At 37.5% G+C, this 24,726-nt stretch overlaps 1 protein-coding gene across 1 annotated transcript in view; it reads left to right on the top strand.

Moving 5' to 3' along the window:
* LOC127647012 (phospholipid-transporting ATPase VA-like) overlaps positions 1–24,726 on the top strand; it is a 69,199-nt gene that overhangs the window by 4,427 nt on the left and 40,046 nt on the right. Inside the window, exons 2-3 of the mRNA XM_052131053.1 lie at positions 19,937–20,141; positions 20,766–20,851. Of these exons, the coding sequence (XP_051987013.1) occupies positions 19,937–20,141; positions 20,766–20,851 (291 nt within the window). The remainder of the gene's footprint in view (positions 1–19,936; positions 20,142–20,765; positions 20,852–24,726) is intronic.

Raw genomic sequence — 24,726 nt, 5'->3', positions numbered from 1 at the left:
ACGAGATTAATGCAGGAGTAAAGACCTTAGCGACTTTGACAAGGGCCAAAAATTGTTATGGCCAGACAACAGGGTTGGAGCATCTCTGAAATAGCAAGTCTTGTAGGATTCCCCCGGTCAGCAGTGGTGAGTAGTCTGACTACCTACCGACAGTGGTCCCAGAAGGGACAAACCAGCGACATGATGTTGGGGGCCCAAGGCTAATTGATAAGCAAGGGCAACAAAGGATATCTCGTCTTGTCCAAATCTACTGAAGGTCTATTGTGTCACAAGTCACAGAAAATGTTAATGATGGTTATGGGAGGAATGTGTCACAACAAACTGTGCATCGCACCCTACGGCGTATGGGGCTGTGTAGCTGCAAACCGTTCAGAGTGCCCATGATGACTCCTGTCCACTGTCAAAAGCACCCACAATGGGCACGCAAGCATCAGAACTGGACCTTGAAGCAATGGAAGGTGGTCACCTGGTCCGATGAGTCCCGTTTTCTTTTATATCATGTGGACGGCCGTGTACGTGTGCCCTGTCTACCTGGGGTAGTGAAGGCACCAGGATGCACATTGGGAAGAAGACTAGGGTTGTGCCGATGGACGATATCATCGTCCATCGTGATGGCTGACCAACATCACGATGTAGAGCCACCATCGTGATGCCACGCCCCCTTTTGCGAGTCTTGCTAGTGTGACTCACTAATCCTAGTCTCTTCTATAGTTAACCTAAAAACTTTGCAGGGATTGCTCTGTAAATTAAATTGAGAATATAACTAATGCATATATGCTATTTTAAATACTGTATTATATGCCAGAGACGTGACGTGTTAGTCTGTGACAATACCGTGTCAGGCAGGCTGCACAAATATTGATCTTGACATTGTTAGCTTCTTGTCTTTTTTTTTTACATGTCTTAAACTGTACATTTAGATTAAAGTATTTTATGTTGTAGGCTACAAGAAAATAGCCTTTATTAATTAATTATTAGTAGTTGTAGTGTCTCCGAAAATCTTGCTCATTGTCACATAGCTCTTGTATACAATGAAGCGGCAGTTTAAGATAAACCCAGACCAGCGAACGTCAAATAACTTTTGTCTGGTTAATACTTTTAAAGAAAAATTTCCTTGGCCATAAATCCATAATGTCAAATCAAATTAAAGAAACAAGGTGGATATGAGTAACACACATTTATTAAAACATAGAAGAACAAGAAAACGGGTACAACACTCAGACCGAAACTCGGCATTAACATTTTACTTATAATTAGCAGCACAATTAACTTCAGCACAGGCTACAAAATAAATTATGTTATTGAAATATTGTAAAGTGGTCATATGAACTACACAAATGAACGTTTAAAAAATAATATGCAAAATCGAATAGCTCCAGAACGGATGGCTGAAAAATGCGTAAAGAAGTCTAATATCTTTCACCATAGACCATGTTTAAATTTTGATGTTTCTGGCCAGAAATACCAACATATTCACTTTATCTGGTTTTAATAAGCTGCGGATTGGAGTAACTACACTACCCGCTGTGCTGAAGACCCGCTCTGATGGAGTACTGGTAGCACATATGCGCAGATATTTCCGTGCTAATCTTGCCATGAACGGAAACCTTTTGTTGTTCGTTTTCACCAAGTCAGCGGGTCCTCTTCCCCATCAATGGCCATTTCCTGCAGGTACATGGTCATTTCTGCCTCGACCTTTTGCTCATCAGTGAGTAAAATAACGAAATTATAGTTTTGAAGTGGAAAATAGTATTTATGTAAAGAGATATATTAAAATAAATAGTGCACAACTCTCTTAAGTGAAAGCTAAAAAAAAAAAAATGCTTCACTTGTCGTGCAACCTACTGATAAAGCGTCGAAAAAGTCATTACTTGGGTTAGTAAAATAACGAAATTATAATTTTTCATATAATTTTTGAAAATTATATGAAATTATATAATCCCCCCCCCCACGATATCATCGTCCGTCGCGATGTTTTACTGTCAACATCGTCAACTGCCAATTTAGGGGACATCGCCCAACCCTAAAGAAGACACGCCGGTGGAGAGAGTTTGATGCTCTGGGCAATGTTCTGCTGGTAAACCCTGGGTCCGGCCATTCATGTGGACATCAATTTGACGTGCCACCTACCTAAACATTGTTGCAGACAAGGTACACCCCTTTATGGCAATGGTATTCCCTGATGGCAGTGGGCCCTTTGAGCAGGATAATGCACCCTGCCACACTGCACACAATGTTCGAGAATTGAGGAACACAATGAAGGGTTCAAAGTTTTGCCCTGGCCTCCAAATTCCCCAGATCTCACTCTGATTGAGCATCTGTGGGATTTGCTGGACCAAAAAGTCAGATCCATGGCAGCTCCACCTTGCATCTTACAGGACTTGAATGATTTGCTGCTAATGTCTTGGCGCCAGATACCACTGGACATCTTCAGGGATCTTGTAGAGTCCATGCCTCTGTGGTTCAGCACTGTTTTGGCAGCAGGTGGACAGCATATTAGGCAGGTGATCATAATGTTTTGTCTCATCAGTGTATATACAGTATGTCAGATGGAGCATCAAATAGATGGAGATGAGAGATGTTACATGTGTTTGTAAGGATGTTGAAGTTGTCGGTTTTAAGCATTTCTCTTCACCCAGCAGTAGTTCTGGTGGCATGTTACACAAATTATTTTAGCTATTTCTGCCTTTCTAGTCATAGGTGCTGTGATATGAGTTGCATGATGTGATGGAGCAAAACTAGACTGCTTCAATGTCAAGCACTTGCACTATATAGTAAACTTTATTGTTTATAAACAGGAGCGATAGTTTAATCGTGTCGCTCTCTTGCAGAGATGTGGTATAAAGTTGTGTGCAGGTCAAATTGACAAATACATAAGTTCAGCAAATATGCGACAGTGTGATGCTCACTGCATGCACATGCTAAACTCGATACATGTCTAATCAGCTGCGGAATCCTGAGAGAGAAATTCTGAACTACTGTACATGTTAATGCAAATATATGTGCAGGAATTCCCCATGTTACAAACATGGAACTTGCGTGAATGATACAAATTTGTGCATAATGCCTGCAATATTTTGCCCTCTGTTTGTGGTAGGATATATGTTGTATGCCAGTACAATAAAAACAGGCCTGACATTGTGTGTGTGTGTATACAGGTTTCGGTGGTTTACACAGAAATTATTTTAGATTACAAACTGGTAATTACAAGGGCATTATGCTATAAATGTGGTTTATGAGGAAATTGTTAGTGTCCCCATAATTAAAATCACTTAAACATACTAAACTATGTTTTTTTGAAAATTAAAAAATGCTGAAAGTTTAAGTTAGGTTTATGGGTCGGGTTGGAGGAGAGAATCTACAGTTCGTACAGTATAAAAATCTAAACATATGTCTATGGAGAGTCCTCATAAGGATAGCCGAATGTTTGTGTTTATGCTGTAGGAAAGCCTCCTCTGGCTTAGATTTATGAAGTGTTGAGGATGCAGGCACTGCCTCTGCACTGTCTGCGATTTCTCTTGTTATGAGTTGCACTTCTGTTTTGACATGTTTATTCCAAATACATTCCCCCTCCTAAATACACATATGAGGTTTTTCTGTAATTTTTATTATTTTTTTTATTATTCACTGTGTAGTAGACAGTTCATAATTTTTTTTCCCTTCCATGCCCAAACAGTCTGAGGTGCATCCTGTTCAAATGGAGAAGGCTATTTTGGGGGACACAAATTAAGTTCCTGTTTAACTCTCGTGTAAATAAAATTTGGAGGCATATCAATGATTTGTTGAAGTCGCAGGGTCTCAGAGATGTCAGCACTCAAGGCAGATGCTCAATTTGGTTTGAGTTATGTAAGATCCGGATACACCGTTATTATCTAAGGACGTTCATGTGTCTTGATCAATCGGGTTGCTATGCACATTCCATTACATTTGGCCATGTAAAGGTGTCTTCACAAAATGGATAAAAATCCAATATACTAGTTCTGTGCTATATACACATTTCGTATTTTCCGTTATGATGCTAATGGCAGGCAACAAAATTTTCAACCTGGTCTCAAAGATTCACGTTACTTTATACCTACACTTTATAAATGAATACAATATTTTGTACTTGTCGACGGACGGACGGACTAGTATTATCATGAATTAAAAAATGGTTTAATGGTTAAAACGTCATCATTTGGAATAATACTAATTATATGCAACTGTCTACCTGGGGTAGTGAAGGCACCAGGATGCACATTGGGAAGAAGACACGCCGGTGGAGAGAGTTTGATGCTCTGGGCAATGTTCTGCTGGTAAACCCTGGGTCCGGCCATTCATGTGGACATGAATGGCCACATATAATTCCGCACATTTCAGAGGAATATATTCCTCTGAAATGTGCATTCCATCAGCCAGAATCGAAACTTCCTCTCATTCACAAATCTGACCTGTGACTATCCAAGCAGGCAGTCCAGGCCATTTGAACTGTCAGGAAATTGTGGCTCGCGGTGGATCCGCACAAACGCGTAAGTACAACTTCAAAGATACGTCCAAAACCAGGAAAATGCTGCCTCCGGATGCTGTATACGGACGTAGGTTGAAAACAAGGTTCTTTTCAAACTGTTCCATTAATTCAAAACAGAGGCAGTTAAGCTATTAACTAATTAGGCAGCATGGTAGCAATTTAGCTGCATATGTTTTCGGATACAGGCCAAGGTAAAACCGTGTCACGTCCACTGTAAGTAAATGTTTTATTCACTATGCACTGTATGTACAATTGGTTTGATTCTGTATTTTTTGAGAAAATGCGATTGCTAATGTGAACATGCCACCCATGGTTGCTGAAATACTGTGTGTACTGTTATTTCCTTCTTCCTAATATATTAACAATTGAGTAAATATAGTGCTAAATAAGAGTTTAAAAAAAAAAAAAATTGCAATTTTATGTTTGTTATTTACTACATGAAATTGTGTGATATCGGCATTTAGGGCTGGATCGATTAGTCAACGTCATCGACAATAAAAAAACATTGTCGACTAGTCATTTGATCTCATTTAACGTAATATGAGATCACATGAAACTTTAATGATGACCCGTGAGAGCAGCACTGCAGTTCGCGCCTGACTGAGGAGAGGAAGAATTACACAGATCACAATACAGATGTACTCTAAACTTTCCAAACAGCTTCAGATGATTTAAATCACAAAGTATGAGGGAATTATAATGCAAAAATACTTAAGTAAATACCAAAGCACTCTCGTTGTGGAATAAGTGGAGCTGGAACTGCCACTCCACTGAAGTAAAACTTGCATGTGGAGTGTCTTTAAATGAAACATCTTACATCAGCATTACATCTTAAATGCAGTTATATTTAATGCGTTATAGCTTGATTAATGTTCAGATAATACGGAAGTAGATCATGTAAATATCTACAAACTCCGAAACTGTCATTTCTCTGCGGTCAGCATCTCTTCTATGTGTTGCGCGATTGTCCCGATCTAAGGGGGAGGGATGGAAACTGCACCCGGCTGATGCACAAACTGTCACGGGGATGCTCATCCCTCAAGCGTGCACGCTTAATACAGCTAGATTATAACATGATGGCTTGTGACTTATTGAATCATAATAAATGTCACTGTGCATTTCTTATTGTGAATTTGCAATATGCAGTTTTATTAATAAGAGAGAGTTTGTTTTTTTGTGAGTTAGCGAACAAAATGATGAGAGAGTGTAGTCTTCGCCCCATTATACACTGCAACAGAATATGTTTTTGATTTGTTTTGGCTTGTTTTCCATTAAAACATTTAACATTTCCTTCAGCAGCTATACTGCATTATCTGAGAATGTTGAATATAATATTAAAAATACAAATATTTTAAAATATCTAAAAATCCTTTAACTCTTTCCCCGCCAAACACGGAATTTTCCGGGTTTTATGAAAAAACGCTTCCCCGCCAAACACGGAATTTTCCGGGTATCCGTGTTTTAGGTGGTATACGGTAAGGAGGACCCGCACGCATGTTTTGAAAGAGTACGCAACTCTTTGATCAAAGAAACAGACTGCGATCATCTCAAACGTGAAGTGGAACACCATACTAATACTAAAGCACTTGTTTGATAAAAATGCCTTTTTCTCAGCTTTTTGTCCGAAATGTTGTTTTTGACAAAACCTACCTCTGTTCAAGTGGCAATAAAAAAAGAACAAATGAAGATAAAATAAAATCGTTTTTTTGCCTAAAAGCAGAGGCTCAGATCTTTATTTTGATATATAGCATCTTCATATATTCATGGAAGAAAATATTCTGCGGGCCATTAAAGTTTAGCGAAAATCGTCAAAAACCCTGGCGGTGGCTGGCAACATTTTTTAAAAACGCTGGCGGGGAAAGAGTTAAAGAAATATGCATTCACCTGATAAGCAGCATATAAGATATTTACACTTGCTTTTAGAGAATATATCTTGTAGATATTTTGTCTTGCATATATTGCTCTCGCAGAAGTATAATCAATTGAAAAAATGCACTAAAGTGTACAAAATACACTCATTTAAGATTCATTCTCTTAAAGCAAGTATAAATACCTTATATGTTGCTTCTCAAGCAAATGTATCTTGTTTTAAGGATTTTTAGACCATTTTAAATGGAAAACAAGACAAACACTTGATATCAATAGGATTTCTTGCTGTGAATTTCTTTTGCTGAATTAAACTTCCCTTTAATTCAGTGAATGTATTTTAAGCACATATAATACAACCTTTTTAGTCGGGGCACAAGCTGTATAATCGGTTAAGAGCTAATGATTAATCATTGCAATAATCGCAGAATAGTCTAATAATCATTCTAATAATCGTTAGATTGATCGATTATCAAAATAATTGTTATTTGCAGCCCTATTGGCATTGTATCAGCCTGTTGGCCACCCTGATCTCTGGATTTAAGCATCAGCCATTAAAAAAACAACAACATATCAGTCACCCACTAATTTAAACTCTCCAAGATTGCAAGCAATAAAATGCAGATGTCACCCAACAAACTCCATTTTCAGTCTGACACATAATTAGATGCTTTAATATTGCTAAAGACTAATACAAATAGCACAGCAGTAATGTTTTTGGTATTCCAAACAGAGTACACTGCAAGTCACAGCAATAGTATTAATATTAATATTTGGCGAAGAGAAACACTTATGATCCGTTAAGCTGTTTATTAAAAAAGTAATACAAAGGCAAAGATGCCACGATGTAGTATGTTAAAGATATAAGAGAACTTGCGTTAGATTAAATGCAAAAGTAAAACAATGCAGCTTTATGGAATAATTAGAGAAATCATGCTGAACTTTTGCGTTTGGTAGATTTTGTTTATTGAGTATTCACCTTCAAAACCTTTTTCAACTAGCTTTTAATGCCACACAATGGACATTTCACCTATGATACGTGATACACTTAACCATGCTATATAAGCTATTTCTTTCTTTCTTTTTTTCAAAATGTCACCACAGTCAGGGAATTTTTATGATCAGCTTAGAATTGTTGCTATACATGATATGGCTCATTAAAACTAAAAACAGAATGTGGCTAAATTTGCTTTGACGATTGCTATTCAAAAGCTAATGCTGTATACTGATGTAGTTCCGTTTTGGAGTAGTCAAATGCATGTATGTGGCCTGGACAGCCAGGCACTTTTATGGTTTGTTGAGTCGCTTCTTGTATGCGTTTTATACCATCTCATTTGGAAGCATGACATGACCAAGTGTAAATACCCCTGAAAATGCCTGAATTCTCATGTCTTTTTGGCTTTTGTGCACTTACAAAGACAGATTGTCTCTATTGTGCTGGGAACATCTCGAGGCAGTTGCTGTTGTTTTCTTTTTATTCAGAAAAATAATAAAATACCTCTCCAACAATTTGACATAACCCCATTGTGTGTTTGAGAACAGTATGAGTAAAAGTAATTTTTCAAGAGGGATCAGGAAAACAATAGAAATGTCTAGAAAGAGTGTGTCCCCTCCTTTCCTGTGTTTAGCAGTTTGCAGTGGGATCAAAAGCCTTTCTGTTGTGTTTCATGCTGCTCTTTTCAAGTGCTCACAACAAAACTATCGCACTGTTTTATGAAAATCTGTTTGAAGTGTGACATGGTTTTTTATGTCAACACTTGTTTCCTTCAACGAGAGGACGAAAGGCAGGTATTCCAAGAATTGAGCTTTTGCTGTGCGTGATGGTGCATGCTCCCTCAAGCTGCTCAGGATCACCTCGGATGTGAGCCCGAAATCTCTGGTACAGTCCTGATATCAGGGTTAGCCCTTAGCTTAGGCTTTGACTGTAGACTGAAGGTTTTTCTGGGTCTTTGCTTTGCTTGAGATTTTTTTTGTATTTATTTATTTGTGATTAATACTGATGATAATCAGTCTGGTAATCATTTAGTAATCAACCAAATAAAAGACAGTTTTAAAATTAAGAAGGCATAGATTGAATATTGCTCTTTAATAAAATTAGAAAAAGTTATAATAATAATTTATATTATTTGTTTACAGATTAAAACAATAGTTTTATAGAAGTCCGTATAGAAGTCGAAAAAAATTTGCAAATAAAACTTGCTGCTTTTATTCTGAAGACCTTTACTGGAATTACTGTTAATTTTGCCACTGTATATCCAGTAGACTAGTAAACGTTTTTCTTAATAGGCTACACTTATATTGAAATAATGTGTAGTTAGAGGTTTGAGTTTTTTTTTATATATACAAGAGTACTCTTGATCATTTCCACACAGTTATCATACACTGGTATACAGGTGAAACTCGAAAAATTAGAATATCGTGCAAAAGTTCATTAATTTCAGTAATTCAACTTAAAAGGTGAAACTAATATATTATATAGACTCATTACAAGCAAAGTAAGATATTTCAAGCCTTTATTTGATATAATTTTGATGATTATGGCTTACAGCTTATGAAAACCCCAAATTCAGAATCTCAGAAAATTAGAATATTACATGAAATCAATAAAAAAAAGGATTTTAAATACAGAAATGTCGGCCCTCTGAAAAGTATAATCATGCATATGTACTCAGTACTTGGTTTGGGCCCCTTTGCATTAATTACTGCCTCAATGCGGCGTGGCATGGATGCTATCAGCCTGTGGCACTGCTGAGGTGTTATGGAAGACCAAGATGCTTCAATAGCGGCCTTCAGCTCTTCTGCATTGTTTGGTCTCATGTCTCTCATCTTTCTCTTGGCAATGCCCCATAGATTCTCTATGGGGTTCAGGTCAAGCGAGTTTGCTGGCCAATCAAGTGCAGTAATACCATGGTCATTGAACCAGGTTTTGGTACTTTTGGCAGTGTGGGCAGGTGCCAAGTCCTGCTGGAAAATGAAGTCAGCATCTCCATAAAGCTTGTCTGCTGAAGGAAGCATGAAGTGCTCTAAAATGTCCCGGTAGTCGGCTGCGTTGACTCTGGACTTAATAAAGCACAGTGGACCAACACCAGCCGATGACATGGCTCCCCAAACCAACACAGACTGTGGAAACTTCACACTGGACTTCAAGCATCTTGGATTGTGTGCCTCTCCATTCTTCTTCCAGACTCTGGGACCTTGGTTTCCAAATGAGATGCAAAATTTGCTCTCATCAGAAAAGAGGACTTTGGACCACTGAGCAACAGACCAGTTCTTTTTTTCTTTAGCCCAGGTAAGACGCTTCTGACGTTGTTTGTTGTTCAGGAGCGGCTTGACAAGAGGAATACGACATTTGAAGCCTCAGTCCACTCCTTGTGAAGCTCCCCACACATTTGAATGGCCTTTTCTTGACAATCCTCTCCAGGCTACGGTCATCCCTGCTGCTTGTGCACCTTTTTCTTCCACACTTTTCCCTTCCACTTAACTTTCTATTAATGTGCTTTGATACAGCACTTTGAGAACATCCAACTTCTTTTGCAATTACCTTTTGAGGCTTTCCCTCCTTGTGGAGGGTGTCAATGATGGTTTTCTGCACAACTGTCAGGTCAGCAGTCTTCCCCATGATTGTGAATTCAACTGAACCAGACTGAGAGACCATTTAAAGGCTCAGGAACCCTTTGCAGGTGTTTAGCTGATTAGAGTGTGACACTTTGAGCCTACAATACTGAACCTTTTCACAATATTCTAATTTTCTGAGATTCTGAATTTGGGGTTTTCATAAGCTGTAAGCCATAATCATCAAAATTATATCAAATAAAGGCTTGAAATATCTTACTTTGCTTGTAATGAGTCTACATAATATATTAGTTTCACCTTTTAAGTTGAATTACTGAAATTAATGAACTTTTGCACGATATTCTAATTTTTCGAGTTTCACCTGTAGATACTTGTTCTTTAAAAAAGGTTTTGGGCCGGTGCCAGTTCACAGTGGACTGATTTAGCCATGCGATGTCGAAAATAGAAAACAAGTGATTAATAGACTGTTCCGTCCTTCGTCACTGCTGGTTAGGACAAAAACTATTGATTTACTATAGAAAATATACCTTTTATTGCTTGTTGTTTGTTGTCAGGTTAGGACATGATGGGACTATGGCTGCCTGTAGCCTCTGTTTTTACGTTTCACGTCCGTCCCTCCGGGAAAAGTCCCAGTTCTTTCTACAGCCAGTCCGCCCCTGGCGAGGGGGCTGCGTGAACTGTTGCTCTCGTGCTCGATCATGAACGTGCACAGGAAATCAATGGTTAGTGAATAGTTTCACTAAATAATACATTAGATTTTGGTTTGTTTCTCACCAAACCTTATTACATGCTTTCATATCAATCATTAGTCTCATGGAATCATTTATTAGACTTCTGAATTGTACTTTTGCATTTTTTTGATGCTTGAAGATGTGGTCACCATAAACTGCCATTGAATGACATCACTGAGCACAAAATGTTTTCACAATTTCTCTCTTTGGGTTGAGAAAAAAAGTCATATTGGGTTGTAACAATACAGGGGTGAGACTGAATTTTCATTTTTGGGTGAACTTATCCTTTAAGATTGCTTCCTTTTGAACCCGTAGTAGTACTAGTCTGTGCTAGTCTTTAGCAACCCACTTAATTGTGCCCCATCAGTAGACCCAATATTAAAAGAATGATAACTGATTAAGTAGCCAAGTATGAAAATCTGTAAAAATTGTTAACTGATTATTGGTATATCTCTGAAATAAAGATAAGGTAACAGTTCAGCTTGACCTGACTAAACACTGACATCCCACTAAGCGTTTCAGTTGGTGTCAAAGTTATCATTGTGTTTATTGCAGCAACATTTTGGCAACCACAATTTTCCACTTGATTTTTCCCCATCTACACCCATGAGAATTATGCCCCACTCAGTTTTTCCATGCACACTGGTTTCTGTCAGTTGTTCGAAGGCTGGTTTTGGGTGGTCTGTTCAATAATCTTCTAAACCCTTTGAAACTGGATCTCAAGCTTTTGCACTGAAAGCTTTATTGGCTTGTATTGGATTTGTGGAACAATTTGGATTTTTAGGAATTGTGCAGAGAAAGATTAACTAAATTCTGTTCTGTTTTTCATGAATCAACCTTTGCTTTCTGTCTGCTTTATACACTCATATAAGCCTATATTCTGCTGAGCTGCTTGTTTTCTCTCGGAAGTCTATTAATGTTGTGCTGCTGGAGGAGATGACCTTAAGAAAGTTCAGTTTCAGTGGCCTTTTCTCTTTGAAATTTTGCGGGAATACCATCTGTCTTCTTTTGTTTTCTCCACTACACTTTTCTTCCATTAAATTCTTCATTATGGCAATGTGTTGCTATTCAAATTTCTTTTTTCATGACAGGATATAACAGACAGGATGTTCTTTAGAGTGGCTTTGTTGGAGGTGTATGTTTACACCATGTAGGCCATACCATCTGTATTTTTCCCTGAGGTCCACTAATAATGTTAGTGAGATTTTAATTTTAATTTTATTTTTTTTTATCCCAAAGCAGTCAGCAGCCAAAAAGTAAAAATTAAAGGCCCCTTTTGCTTGTGAAATGACATACAGGTTTCAGGTTTGATGCTGGATCCTGACTGGTGCTGACCTATCCTTTGATAAATCTCTATTAAAAATGTGCTCTATCTGCACAGAATCTGCATTTGAAATCTACCTTGCAAGCTGTTATGGTTGAACTGTCATGATCAGCCACTCGTTCCTAATATTATGCAGAGCTGTGGTGCTACCGCACAGCCCAATGTTTGGCGAGAACAGTAGGATGTTTGATGGACTTTTCTCATATCTTAATGCTGTTATATTACAACTGGAGTTTATGGTATGTTTTTCTGGTGTTTAGGAACAATGGTATATATCCTACCTTCTCATTTCTTAATAGTGACTGGACTGTTCAAAAGCTGCTAGTAGGGCTGGACGATTAATCGAAAGTAAACCGAAATTCAGAACCTCTAACCAACGAAATTCAGAACCTTAATTTTCCAATGTCGGTTATTTCGTTTTTTTTTTTTAATCCGGTTACTAATTTCCCCTTAAAAACATACTAACGTGTGTGGCCATGTGACCCGCCCTGTCCAGTAAGCAGAATGGAAGCAACATGGAGGCGAACTTAAACAAGTCAAATGAGCAACAGGAGCAGGTTGTACCAAAGAATATGCATTGTCTGTCGTTTGGACACATTTTGGCATCAGTCAACGGTAATACCACCAATCTGTTTCAACACTTGGAGCACGATCACGTTACCAAATACGAACAGTGCATGACTCAAAAAAAGAGACTGACAAGCGCCCAGTAACAAGTGCCTCCACAAAGCAGGTGTTGATAACACAAGCATTTACAAATTCTACACAATATGAAAAGGATAATAACTGACTCCATTTGATACTACATCATGAAGGATATGGCTCCCATAGCTACAGTGGAGCGCAGTGGGTTTAAACACCTCATTACATTTCTGGACAGAAGATACACTGTGATCCATCACGACCATATTTCCCAAACTGCGCTGCTTTAGATCCTGCCTGAAACATGCTAGTGTTTCTTAGTAAGATCCTAGAATAAATACTTGAATATAGAGTGACAGTTCAAGATCACTGAGAGGAAGATCACATGCAACAGCGATCATAAGTCCGATTCAAATCTATAACGCTATGAACATACAGCCTGCTAATCCATTAGAGGTGCCATGTCCAAGCCCTGCTCTTGCTCTTAATCAGTAGTGTTCTATTAACATTTTTGCACATGGCATAATTTAAAAGCTTTGTTTACAGGAGATGCAAGTTATTTTCTACTTTTCACATGACAATATTTTAAATAATGTATTTTCTTTGCAAAAAAAGCAAGTTATTTATTTTCACATTTTTAGGAATCTTGCTTTTTACACAAAATGAAATGTGACGTTTTTAATAAGACATTTTCATTTCAAGCAATGTGTGCTTTGATTTCAATTGTTCAAAATATTTAATGAATAACCATAAATGGTTTCAATTATTTTAAAATCACAAAGATAAGAAATGCACTCTTTCATTAGAAAAAAATTATTTAATAGTTGACCATATTTACAGTACAAACCTTGTCAGTGAACTCTGAGGGCAAAAAAAATAAAAAACGAAGCACAAAACAAAATAATCGTTCATTAATCGTAATCGAGGTAAAATGTTCTATTAATTGAGATTTTGATTTTAGGTTATATCGTCCAGCCCTACCAAATAGGCAGTGTTGACGTGTGAATGTGGGCAATAAGTGATAGTTAATGCTGTCACCATTCAGATGTGTTCAAAATTTACATATGTAGACACATGTCTTTAATGATTCAAATCTCAAACCCACAGAGCTGCAACACGAACACACACTCCCTCTGAGAGAGTCAGATTTGATAGTTCATCCTAATGGTATACACTGTAACTGTCTGGACATGAATTAAAGCATTCAGATCAAAGCCAGACACTACTGAAAGCCTTACTCTATTATATGCACACACACTCACAGACACTCCAGCGGTCTAGAATGCTCACCTTAAGCTACATAATGCTAACACAACGTCAAGTATAGTTGAAATTATGGGTTTTGAGGAGTGATAACTTAGTGTGTCATTACAATGAGACCTGTGAAGGCCAAATAACGTTTGAATATACGTTAGCTTTATGAAATTACAAGATTGCAAGTCAGCAAAATGTGTTGAATGCACATTTGAATGAGCATGAAGTGTAGTTAGGGTTGCAGCGTTATACCAGTTTCATGGTATATCACTGCATGAAAATTGCTGATTATCATACCATGTACATTTGATTATCTATGGTATTGAGAAAAAAAATGCAAATGGATGGAGAATGTCACCTGCGCATCTCCTTTCCTCATTGTCTGCCTTTCAGACTTGTCAACTTGCCCCCACACACACACATGCAGCGGAGAAAATGTCAGCGAAGTGAGGCGGTCTGATATAAGTGAGTGTGAGTGTTAAAGCAGTGTTTCTCAACTGGTGTGTCACGACCAGGTCTGGACTGGTGATCTGGCATATACTGGTGGTTCGGCCGCGAAATGTGCCTAATGGACTGCGATAAGCAACAATGAGCCGCCGTGTTATGCAAAGTGGACCACAAAACTGCGACGCAATATTCAGAAAAGAACAGCGAACATACCCCCCCCTTTACACTGTACAACTTGACATCTGCAGTATCTTTGGCGATCTTGATTTCAAGCTTGATTACTCTTCCTATAGCAACATCTAGCACTCTGCACATGCATCAAGCACTAGAAATTGTTTATGTTTAGCAGAAGGAAGAAATTCATACACATCTGGGATGGCATGTGGTTGAGTAAATTATGAGTGTGTCTTCATTTTGGTTGAACTATCCCTTAACCATCTGGGGTCTGAGGGTGTTTTGGGCCTTGGAGAAGTTTTGACATGCCTTGAAATTTGTGCTTTTTTTCAGTTGCTTAAAAACACATCAATGGCTAAAGTCTGATAACACTGTATTCAACACAAACTGGACTACAATAAAATGTGAGTTTTTGCTCAAATATTATGTGAAAACCATCCTGATCACTCATTCATACAAAACAATATAGTTACTGAACTTTTGTAAGGCATTTTGATGTTAGAAAGGTCATATGCGAGGAGGCGTGAACTATCATGAATATGGATGTTAATTCACACCTGAGGAGACAAAAGACCCCTCCCCTGGGCCTATCAATGAGGAATGTGACCGAAAGAGAATGAATATTGAATATTGACTTAATGATCAAAATCAAATTTTAAATTAACAGAAGTAATCTGACTATGCATTTTCTTTACATAAAGACTTTATTTAATTTTAGACCTACACTACCATTTAAAAGAAGTCTCTTCTGCTCACCAAGGCTGCATTTATTTGATCCAAAATACAGTAAAAACAGTGATATTTTGAACTATTTTTACGATTTAAAAGAACAGTTTTCTATTTTAATATATTGTAAAATGCTATTTGTGATCGAAGCTGAATTTTCAGCATCATTACTGCAGTCTTCAGTGTCACATGATCCTTTAGAAATCATTATAAGATGCTGATTTTCTAATATGGGCATATTTAAAGTGCATTTCACTCATTTACACCTGAACACATATTTGCAAGCACACCCTTTGTTGATGATAATGAGGCAAGATAAACACTAGATAAAATACAATCTAAACATCCATATTATTTTAATATCATATTACATATCATATTTATATCATACAGCATAAATTTAAATACCTGCTTTAGCCGAAACAGCATTTACATGTAACTAAACTTGCTTATTAGGACATATTTCAATACTCTGAATCCTGGCTGGCAAGTCTGGAAACAGTCCGAAATTGTATCCTCGGCTGGATCAAGTCACTCTTCAAAATACAAACATTCATCAGATTCCCGTTCTTCTTCTGAGGAAAATTTTAACTTTTCGTCACTATCCAGGAGTTTTCTCACTTGTGTATCATGCTGTCTTTGAAACACGCAGAAAAGTGAATGACTATGTTTTTAAAGCACAGTCAGGGCGTTTACCATTTGCATTGATCATCTCAGTACATTACCGTATGAATAGCGCGCTCTGCTGGTGGGTGGGATCACATTAGAGATAAATTAGCTGAGCCAGGAAAAAATTTACATTGCTTAGTTTCATACAGATTACATTGCAGGAGAATATTTGTTCTAAATTTGAATTGTTTTATTTAAAAGTAGACATTTTAAGCTTTCTTTAGACATGTGTTTCATGTTTGTGTGATAAGTATTCACAGAGTTTGTTCATTTTTGTGATGTTTCATAAATATGCTCACTTGACACACAGACTGCTGAAAGCTCACTCTTTTTATTTTCTTTATTTTACAAAAGCACAAGTTTTTGTTGTTATTGTGAGTGTACACAAATAAAAGTAAACCCTTTATAGTCTCTAATGATGTCTTACACTTATCTGTATGCCCAAAAATTATGGAGAATTTTATGTTGTTTCCGCTGTAAGGTTAAGGTGTACTCTAAACCCTAAAAATGACAGCACAATACCATATTAGTGCTTAATCCGTAATCGATGGCTGTCAATGGCTAGAATGTATTTGTGAATTGGATGTTTTGGCGAAGAATTAATTTGATGATGTCTGCCTAGAAACTTCAAATTTGCTGGTAGCAACCTTTCCTCAATTGCCAAAAGGTGACTAATAAGAGGTTTTTCAGACTTTCAACCAGATGTCTCTCCTCCTCTCTTAAACTATGGAGAATTTGTTCTCCCTCTAGTTTGTACACAGCTCTTGAAGAGCTGAGGATGTGTTTAGTCAGAGGTCACACTACTTTCCCGCGTGGCAGTAAAAGAGTGCTCTTATGTTTGGAAGGGCGGGAAGTGGAACAGAAGGAAGGTTTGTTTCCCCGCTGCCAATAGAGAGCCAAGAGTTCCTCCAGCCATGTTTGCCAAAACTCTGTAATATTATTTTTGTCCTCCCGAAATAGGCGTCATGAAGCACATCATGTTAAGCCAGCATTATTAACACTACCTTCCCTGTTTTGAACATGGCACAGATATTGTATTGTGCAGTCTGTGTTTGTTTGTTCTTGCTGTTTTTCACTATTTGGCTGCTTGCAAATCCAGAAAACTGTAAACATTGTGCAGAAAGAGAATTTTGATAATGCCATTTGTAAAAAACAAAACAAACAAAAAAAATAATCTAACACTGCACATTAACAGAGTTTCTAGACAGTCATTCAACAATTCCTTTATGGGAAACTTAAGACCGATGCACTTACAGTGTTTTGTCTGTCCTTTTTAAGAAGATTTGAATTATTGTTTTCAACAACCCGGTCTGTCTTCAACTCGGTCTTCAGTATGACCTTGGATCTCTCTTGCATTGTGCCATTATCTCAATCAAAAAACTGGAGGCTTTCTAGAATTTCTAGAGTTTTGTTGTCTGCTGTTGTGTTCACTAAGGCAAGGACAGACTCAAAAGAAAAAAAGGAAAAACATTATGCTGTGACATAAATCAACCTTGATTTCATGTTAGTGAAAGAATCTCCACTGGCTCGAAATTGGCCAGAATTTTAACATGACATGTAAGTGTAATGCAACTGAAAACAGAAAAAATATTTAGCAAAATGGGAAGCAGGCATCTTCACATGCAAGTGGCCTAGTATTCATATACACCGATCAGCCACAACCTTAAAACCACCTGCCTAATATTGTGTAGGTCCCCCTCATGCCACCAAAACAGCACCAAACCTCTTCCCAGAATAACATTCTGAAATGCTATTCTTCTCACCACAATTGAGCAGTTATCTGAGTTACTGTAGATTTTGTCAGTTCAAACCAATCTGGCCATACTCTTTTGACCTCTCTCATCAAGACATTTCCATCTGCAGAACTGCCGCTCACTGGATGTTTTATGTTTTTGGCATCATTCTGAGTCAATTCTAGAGACTGTTGTGTGTGAAAATCATAGGAGATCAGCAGTTACAGAGATTCTTAAACCAGCCCATCCTGACCAACAATCATCCATGTGATTTAATCAGCCAATCATGTAGCAGCAGTTCAGTGCATAAAATCATGCAGGTGAGGAGCTTCAGTTAATTTTCATATCAACCGTCAGAATGGGGAAAAAATTTGATAATTATGATTTGGACCGTGGCATGATTGTTGGTGCCAGATGGGCTGGTTTGAGTATTTCTTTAACTGCTGATCTCCTGGGATTTTCACACACAACAGTCTCTAGAATTTACTCAGAATGGTGCCAAAAACAAAAAATGTCCAGTTAGCAGCAGTCCTGTGGATGAAAATGCCTTGTTGATGAGAAAGGTCAACGAAGAATGTCCAGACTGTTTAGAACTGACAAAGTCTATGGTAACTTGGATAACTGCTCTGTACAATTGTGGTGAGTAGAATATTATCTCAGAATGCTAGTCTTAGGTGCAGGTTGGCGCTGTTTTGGTGGCACGATAGGGACCTACACAATAATAGGCAGGTGGTTTTAAAGTCGTGGCTGATCAGTGTATACAACTTAACACACTATAGTATGTGAGAGTGAATATTTTATTTCATTTTTGGCTTTTCATCATTTTAATCACATTTTTAGATTGTTAAAAATGCTATTCATTTATATGATGTAATTAAATTGAATTTATAATAACGAAACAAGAGGTTGTCAGAGAGATTTGTAACACACAGTATTTACAAAGTTGAAACATAATAATGAAAATAGAATTACACCTCTAACATTTAAGTGTGTATACTATATCAAAAGTACTATTTAAAAAAAAAACTAAAAACATTAGGTTTATGGAGCATAGCTTTGCACTGGCTTTTTCCAAACTGCTGCATAGGTTCTTTAGGAGCCTATTTGTTAAATTCTTCAATATTTAGGCTACAGTGTTTATGAAATTCAACAAAGAAACTTAAATTTAACAATGTATGATCAGACTGATCTTATAGAGAAATTGGAAACAGTAGGGTGACTATTCTTTAGCTAATATTGATCTGTGCTTGCAGAAATGCGAAACACTGCCCACCGTGGACAAAACAGTAACTGATATTGGGTGTATGGGCACATCTGAGCTTAATTGTTGGGGGTGAAATGTCCACGGTGGGGCACCAAAAGCTTAACGTGGTGTAATGGAGTGAAGAAGAATGCTTATTTTATTAACTGAACCCTTCAACCCAACACCTAAACCTAACCATCAGTACTTAAAACAGTAATGTTAGGGGACAAATGCTGTGCTTGTCACTGATTATGCGAAAGTTATTTCTTTCTGGTTTCAACACTAAACCCGGGTCTACCACGCACTTTTGGTCACACCACATGGGACGATCAACATGCTGGAGCCAGTGTAAAAATGTCTGATAGGAGATTGCGCTTGCCGGTGAGTCAGCATAATGTGTCCGATCCTAGGGTACCGGAACTCTCGGAAACAACATCCCATTTGATCATGTTGGTATGATTGCCCCTTTAAAAATGTACACATTTATTACACATTTTGTTACATATTTGTTGATATGCATAATTTGAATGATTTACGAATAGTTTACGTAAATATGCATAACAAGCGCAAAAATGGTACTGTCTCTTTAAGAATACAGGCAGTTCAGTTTTCTGTTGAGCGCACATTAACGAAGAGAGGGGTTGCTGGAGAATTAATGTTTATTTTTACTTTGTGATCAACAACTAGCTGTAAAGAACAGAAAGGATATTAAGGGACACATTATAAGATCTCATCTTTGGATACACATTTCACTGAATGAATGAAACCAAATTTGTACTTCTGCTCATGATATTCATGATTAAAAAAAAAAAAGGAAAAAGAATAATTTTCAAATATGTAGTGTTCAGACTCTAAATGCAAGAACGTAAATTTGTTTATAGCATGTCTCGAGAAACCTGTGTTCTGTTTTATTCGAGGTGATGTGTCTAGCTTTTTTAGTGCAAGAAAGTGTTCTGTCTGAATGGCCCATTAGTCAATTTAAACCACAGATCTTTGACCTGAGTTTCCTGAATCATTCTTCCTCACGTTTAATTGTTTCCTCAATAGGACTGAGAAACGGTATGTGGAAAAATACTGGAAAGAGGTGCGGGTCGGTGACTTCATTCGTCTGCGCTGCAATGAGATTCTGCCTTCGGATGTTCTGCTGCTCAGCTCCAGCGACCCAGACCGTCTGTGTCACATTGAGACTGCCACACTGGACGGAGAGACCAATCTCAAACAGAGGCAGGTGGTGCGCAGCTTTATCGACCTGGTGAGACCAAACCTCCAACTACACTGATACATTTCAGCATTCCATTATAATTCTCTGGACTGTGGACTATTTGCAGTTAAAATCCCATAAGATGGGTAAAGAACTGAAAGGAAGCATCCTGGTGTCAAGAACATTTAATGTGATGGTGTTGCTTTGCTTTCATGTGTGTGTATTCAGCTGGTTCGCATTTTCCCACTGAGATAACTTCAGTATTTTCACACCAGTCACAAAAGTCAACTATTCATTTCCCTTACTGCTGCTCACACTGTGTTATGTGCTAAGATGTCAATAAGGTTGTTGATCAGAAAACAGTTTGACAGCTAAAACTATTTAAAGGCATGGTGCACCCAAAAATGCTTTGTCATTATTTTTTCCCACTCATGTCATTCCAAGGCCTTCTGTGAAATACAAAATGAGATTTTTTGAAGGATATCCTGGCAGATATTTTACTGTAGGCTATATATAATAAAAGTAAATGGGAATAGCCCGCAGACTGTCAACCCCCAAAAAAAGCACAATAAAAGTACCAAAAATGTTGTCCATGTGACTCAAACTTTTAATTATTCTACATAAAGAGCTTTATTGTGCAAATCACAAATGACTAAATGTATTCTTCAATTGCAGGAATGCGAGTTTGACCCATTCAAATACAACAGCATTATTGAATGTGAGAAGCCCAACAATGACCTCAACAGATTTCGAGGATACATGTAAGTACAATGCAGTAATGCCTTACCTTAAGGAAATCTACATTAACCTGCTTGCTTAAATACTTAGTTTTAGAGATCAAATGAAATAATACATTGTGTAATGAATTGTTGCTATCATAAGTAACTAATAAGTTAAATGATTATTACTGTTAGTGAAGTCAAAAGTACCGGTACTTCGGTACCAAGACGATCTAAAATAAAAAAGATGTAAAGATACCAGTGTTTCTGCAGTACTAGTAGTACCGAGCACAGACTTAATTCGGTGCCTGCGCACTGTCTGACTGACAGAATGCTGCTTGCAAATGCTCACAATGCTCATTTGACATTTCATCAAATTAAAGTTGAGATGTCCAAATGTGATTGTTTAACCACAAATGGTTGCTATTTAATTGAATAAATATACAGTCTGCATGTACTGCACGCAGCAAACTGAATATGTGAAGCCGAGCAGGCGCTGTGCTTCTTGTAGTAGATGACAGAGCACTCATTCACTTTGACATGTATGCACCTGCGGACTTATATATATATATGTAATTAAATTGCAGCATTTTTTGCTTCAATACTGTGAGAGAAAAATATGTTTCATCCGAAAGTGTGAAACTATCATCAAAATCACAGAACCGGAAAAACCTTCACATCAAGATAAAAGTTTGTTTAAAAATAAAAGCTTGACAAGTGAAATTTAAGAAATTCCAGCAGAAATATATGTTAGCGTTTAGTAAAGTTTATTTTATTATTATAGTTGTTGAACCTATATCTCACAAGCAAGAATGCTGTTGAATAGAAGGTTTCATTACAGTTTTCATTTATAATATGATGCTCTTTTCTGCAGCACTTTAATAAAAATTATGTTAAGAATAAAAAATAAGACCAGTGTTGTGTTTTAGATGTTGTGAAGAGCTTTACTATAGAACTTTAACAAGATGTTTAATGGGTAAAGCAATCGTGTCGTAGCGTATAAGGAGCCTCTAAAAACAGCCTAGTCCTTCAACAGCAAGGATCATTCAAGACTTGTCAATTTCTTTACAGATGCTTCAGAAAATTATCCAGCACTTTGAGAACAATGTTCCCCAAAGACAAATTGGAAAGATTTTGTTTTGATTGATTTCACCCTCTACAGTGCACAATATAGTTAAAAGATTCAAGGAATCTTGTCAAATCTCAGTGTGTAAACGGCAAGACCAAAACCACTTCTGAATGTGCATGTTCTCTAATCCCTCAGATCATTCATCTTTAATGATATCATGAAAATGGGCTTGGGATTAGTTTAGTAAACCTTTGTTAGTCCACAGATGTAAGTTAAGACTTTACTATGCAAAGCAGAAGCCCTACATCAACACTGTCCAGAAGTGCTGCCGACTTCTCTGGGCTCGGTCTCATCTTAGATTGAAGTAGAAGAGTGGAACCTTGTTTTTTGTTCTGATGAGTCCACATTTCAGATAGATTTTGAAAAACACATCCGTTGTGTTCCAAGCTGTTCTCAGCATCAGGTCCAAAAGCCATTGTCTGTCTGTATGGGCCAGGGGTGTGTCAGTGCCCATGGAATGGGTAACTCGCACATCAGTGAGGGCACTATTAATGCAGACAGATATGTACACATTTTGGAGCAGCATATACTGCCATCCAGCACCGTTGTTTCCAGGAAGTCCTGGAATTTTCAGCAGAACAACTTCAAACCACATACTGGCTGAATAAGCAGAGAGTGCGGGTGCTAGATTGGCCTGCATGCAGTCCTGACCATCTCCAATTGAGAATGTTTGGTACATTATGAAGCGCACAATATAGCATGAAGACCCTGAACAATTGTGCAGCTGAAGAACTGCAAATTGGATGAATGGGGAAAATTCCACTTTTTAAACTTAAACGTGTCTTCGTTGCCTAAATGCTTAAGTGTTGTTAAAATAAATGGTGATGTTTCACAGTGGTAAACACTCGGCTGTTCCAACTTTTTTGGAGTGTGTTGCAGTAATCTGATTTGAAATGACTGTACATTTTCACACCAAAAAAAAAAACTATGAAATTCACAAGGTAAAACATTATATAATGTTTAGTTGTGGTGCTTTCAATATAGCAAAGCGTATATAATTTTCAAATCACTCCTTTTTAGATTTTATTTGATTTTTCATACCGTCCCAACGTTTTTGGAATTGGGATTGTTACAAAATGGAATCCATAAGGTAAAAAAAGATCTTGCAAGTTGGTGGGAAAAAATAAAGCGGAATTAAAAAAAAATGTAAGCAATTTTTTCACAATTGAGAAACACTCAAAGGAAACGTGCTATTGTTTTCATTTAATATTTACATTGAAACATTTTAATAGGCTAAAGGAGTGTGTTTAAATGCATCACCTATTTTCTCTGTGACTTGTAAAAGTTTTCTGGTATCGGTACAGACTACTGAAATTTTGGGATTTGAAATCAACTCATTTCTATCACTTACATCAGTCAAACCACATTGGCATTGCCCTTGAGTTCTTCGCAATAATCATTGTCAAATTGTCTACAGCTGTGGCCAAATGTATTGGCAGTGACATAAATGTTGTGTTTTGCAAATTTTTGTGCTTCAGTTGTTGTGTTGATTCACATTGTTTCTAGATTATTGTGCAGAGTGTTCAGATGCATTTTAAATAATTGCAAAAAGCTTCATTGGCCAAAGTTAATCACAAAAACCCAAATTTCACTGTTTTTAGGTCCTGGCACAAAATGACCTGCCAACATAATTTCACTAATCATATCAGCAGCACCTGGGAAAGTGTGAATGAGTCAGGTGAAATCATTCTGATTGGATTATAAGAGCAGACTGCTATAAAAGGAGGGAAATAGTGCTTCCAATCATTGTGTTCTTATTAGCAATGGTTACTTCTAAATAAAAACGTGTAGCCATCATTGCTTTGCATCAAAATGGCCTAACATGGAAGGAAATTGCTACAAAGAATATTGCACCTGAAAGAACCATTTACGGGATCATCAAGAACATCAAGGAGAGAGGTTCAACTGCAGTGAAAGCTTCAGGACGTCCCAGAGTGTCCAGTTAGCGCCAGGACCATCTCCTCCTGAGGAGTCAGCTATGGAATCATGTCACCACTAGTGCAGAGCTTGCTCAATATTGGCAGTAGGTTGGTGTGAGCACATCTGCACGCACAGTGAGGCGAAGACTTTTGGACAATGGCCTGGTGCTGGAAGTACAAGGATTGGACAGCAGAAGACTGATGCAAAGATATTTTCTCTGATGAATCCCCTTCCGACTGTTTGGACATCTGGAAAATCAATAGTCCAGAGAAGAAAAGATGAACGTTACCATGAGTCCTGTGTCGTGTCAAAAGTGAAGCATCCTGAGACCGTCCATGTGTGGGGTTGCTTTTCATCCAAGGCTCTCTTACAATTCTGCCCAAAAACACTGCAATGAATAAAGAATGGTATCAAAACGTCCTGCAAGAGCAACTTCTCCCAACGATCCAGGAGCAATTAGGTGATGATCCGTGCATTTTTCCAGCATGATGGAGCACCATGTCACAATGCAAGAGTGATAATGAAGTGGCTCGGAGATCATTACATTGAAATTGAAAAAGGTTATGAAGAACAAGGGTCAACACTGTAAATATTGACTCTTTGCATAAATTAAGTTTTTTTTTTTGCCAGTAAAAGCCTTTAAAACTTATGAAAGGCTTATCATTGTCTTCCAGTATACCATAGAAACATGTGAAAAAATTATCTACAAATACTGAAGCAGCAAACTTTGCAAAACACAAAATTTATGTCACTGCCAATACTTTTGCCATGGCTCTAGTTTGTGTTAGACATTGGCTGGAGCTGAAAAAATACCCGAAGTGTATTGGCTTTCTATTAATACTCCATTTAGATTTGACTTAAACCATAA

The sequence above is a fragment of the Xyrauchen texanus genome, chromosome 7, assembly GCF_025860055.1.
Source record: "Xyrauchen texanus isolate HMW12.3.18 chromosome 7, RBS_HiC_50CHRs, whole genome shotgun sequence".
Lineage (NCBI taxonomy): Eukaryota > Metazoa > Chordata > Actinopteri > Cypriniformes > Catostomidae > Xyrauchen > Xyrauchen texanus.
Note: the sequence above shows the minus strand (reverse complement) of the source record. Positions and strands in the feature narration are given on the sequence as shown.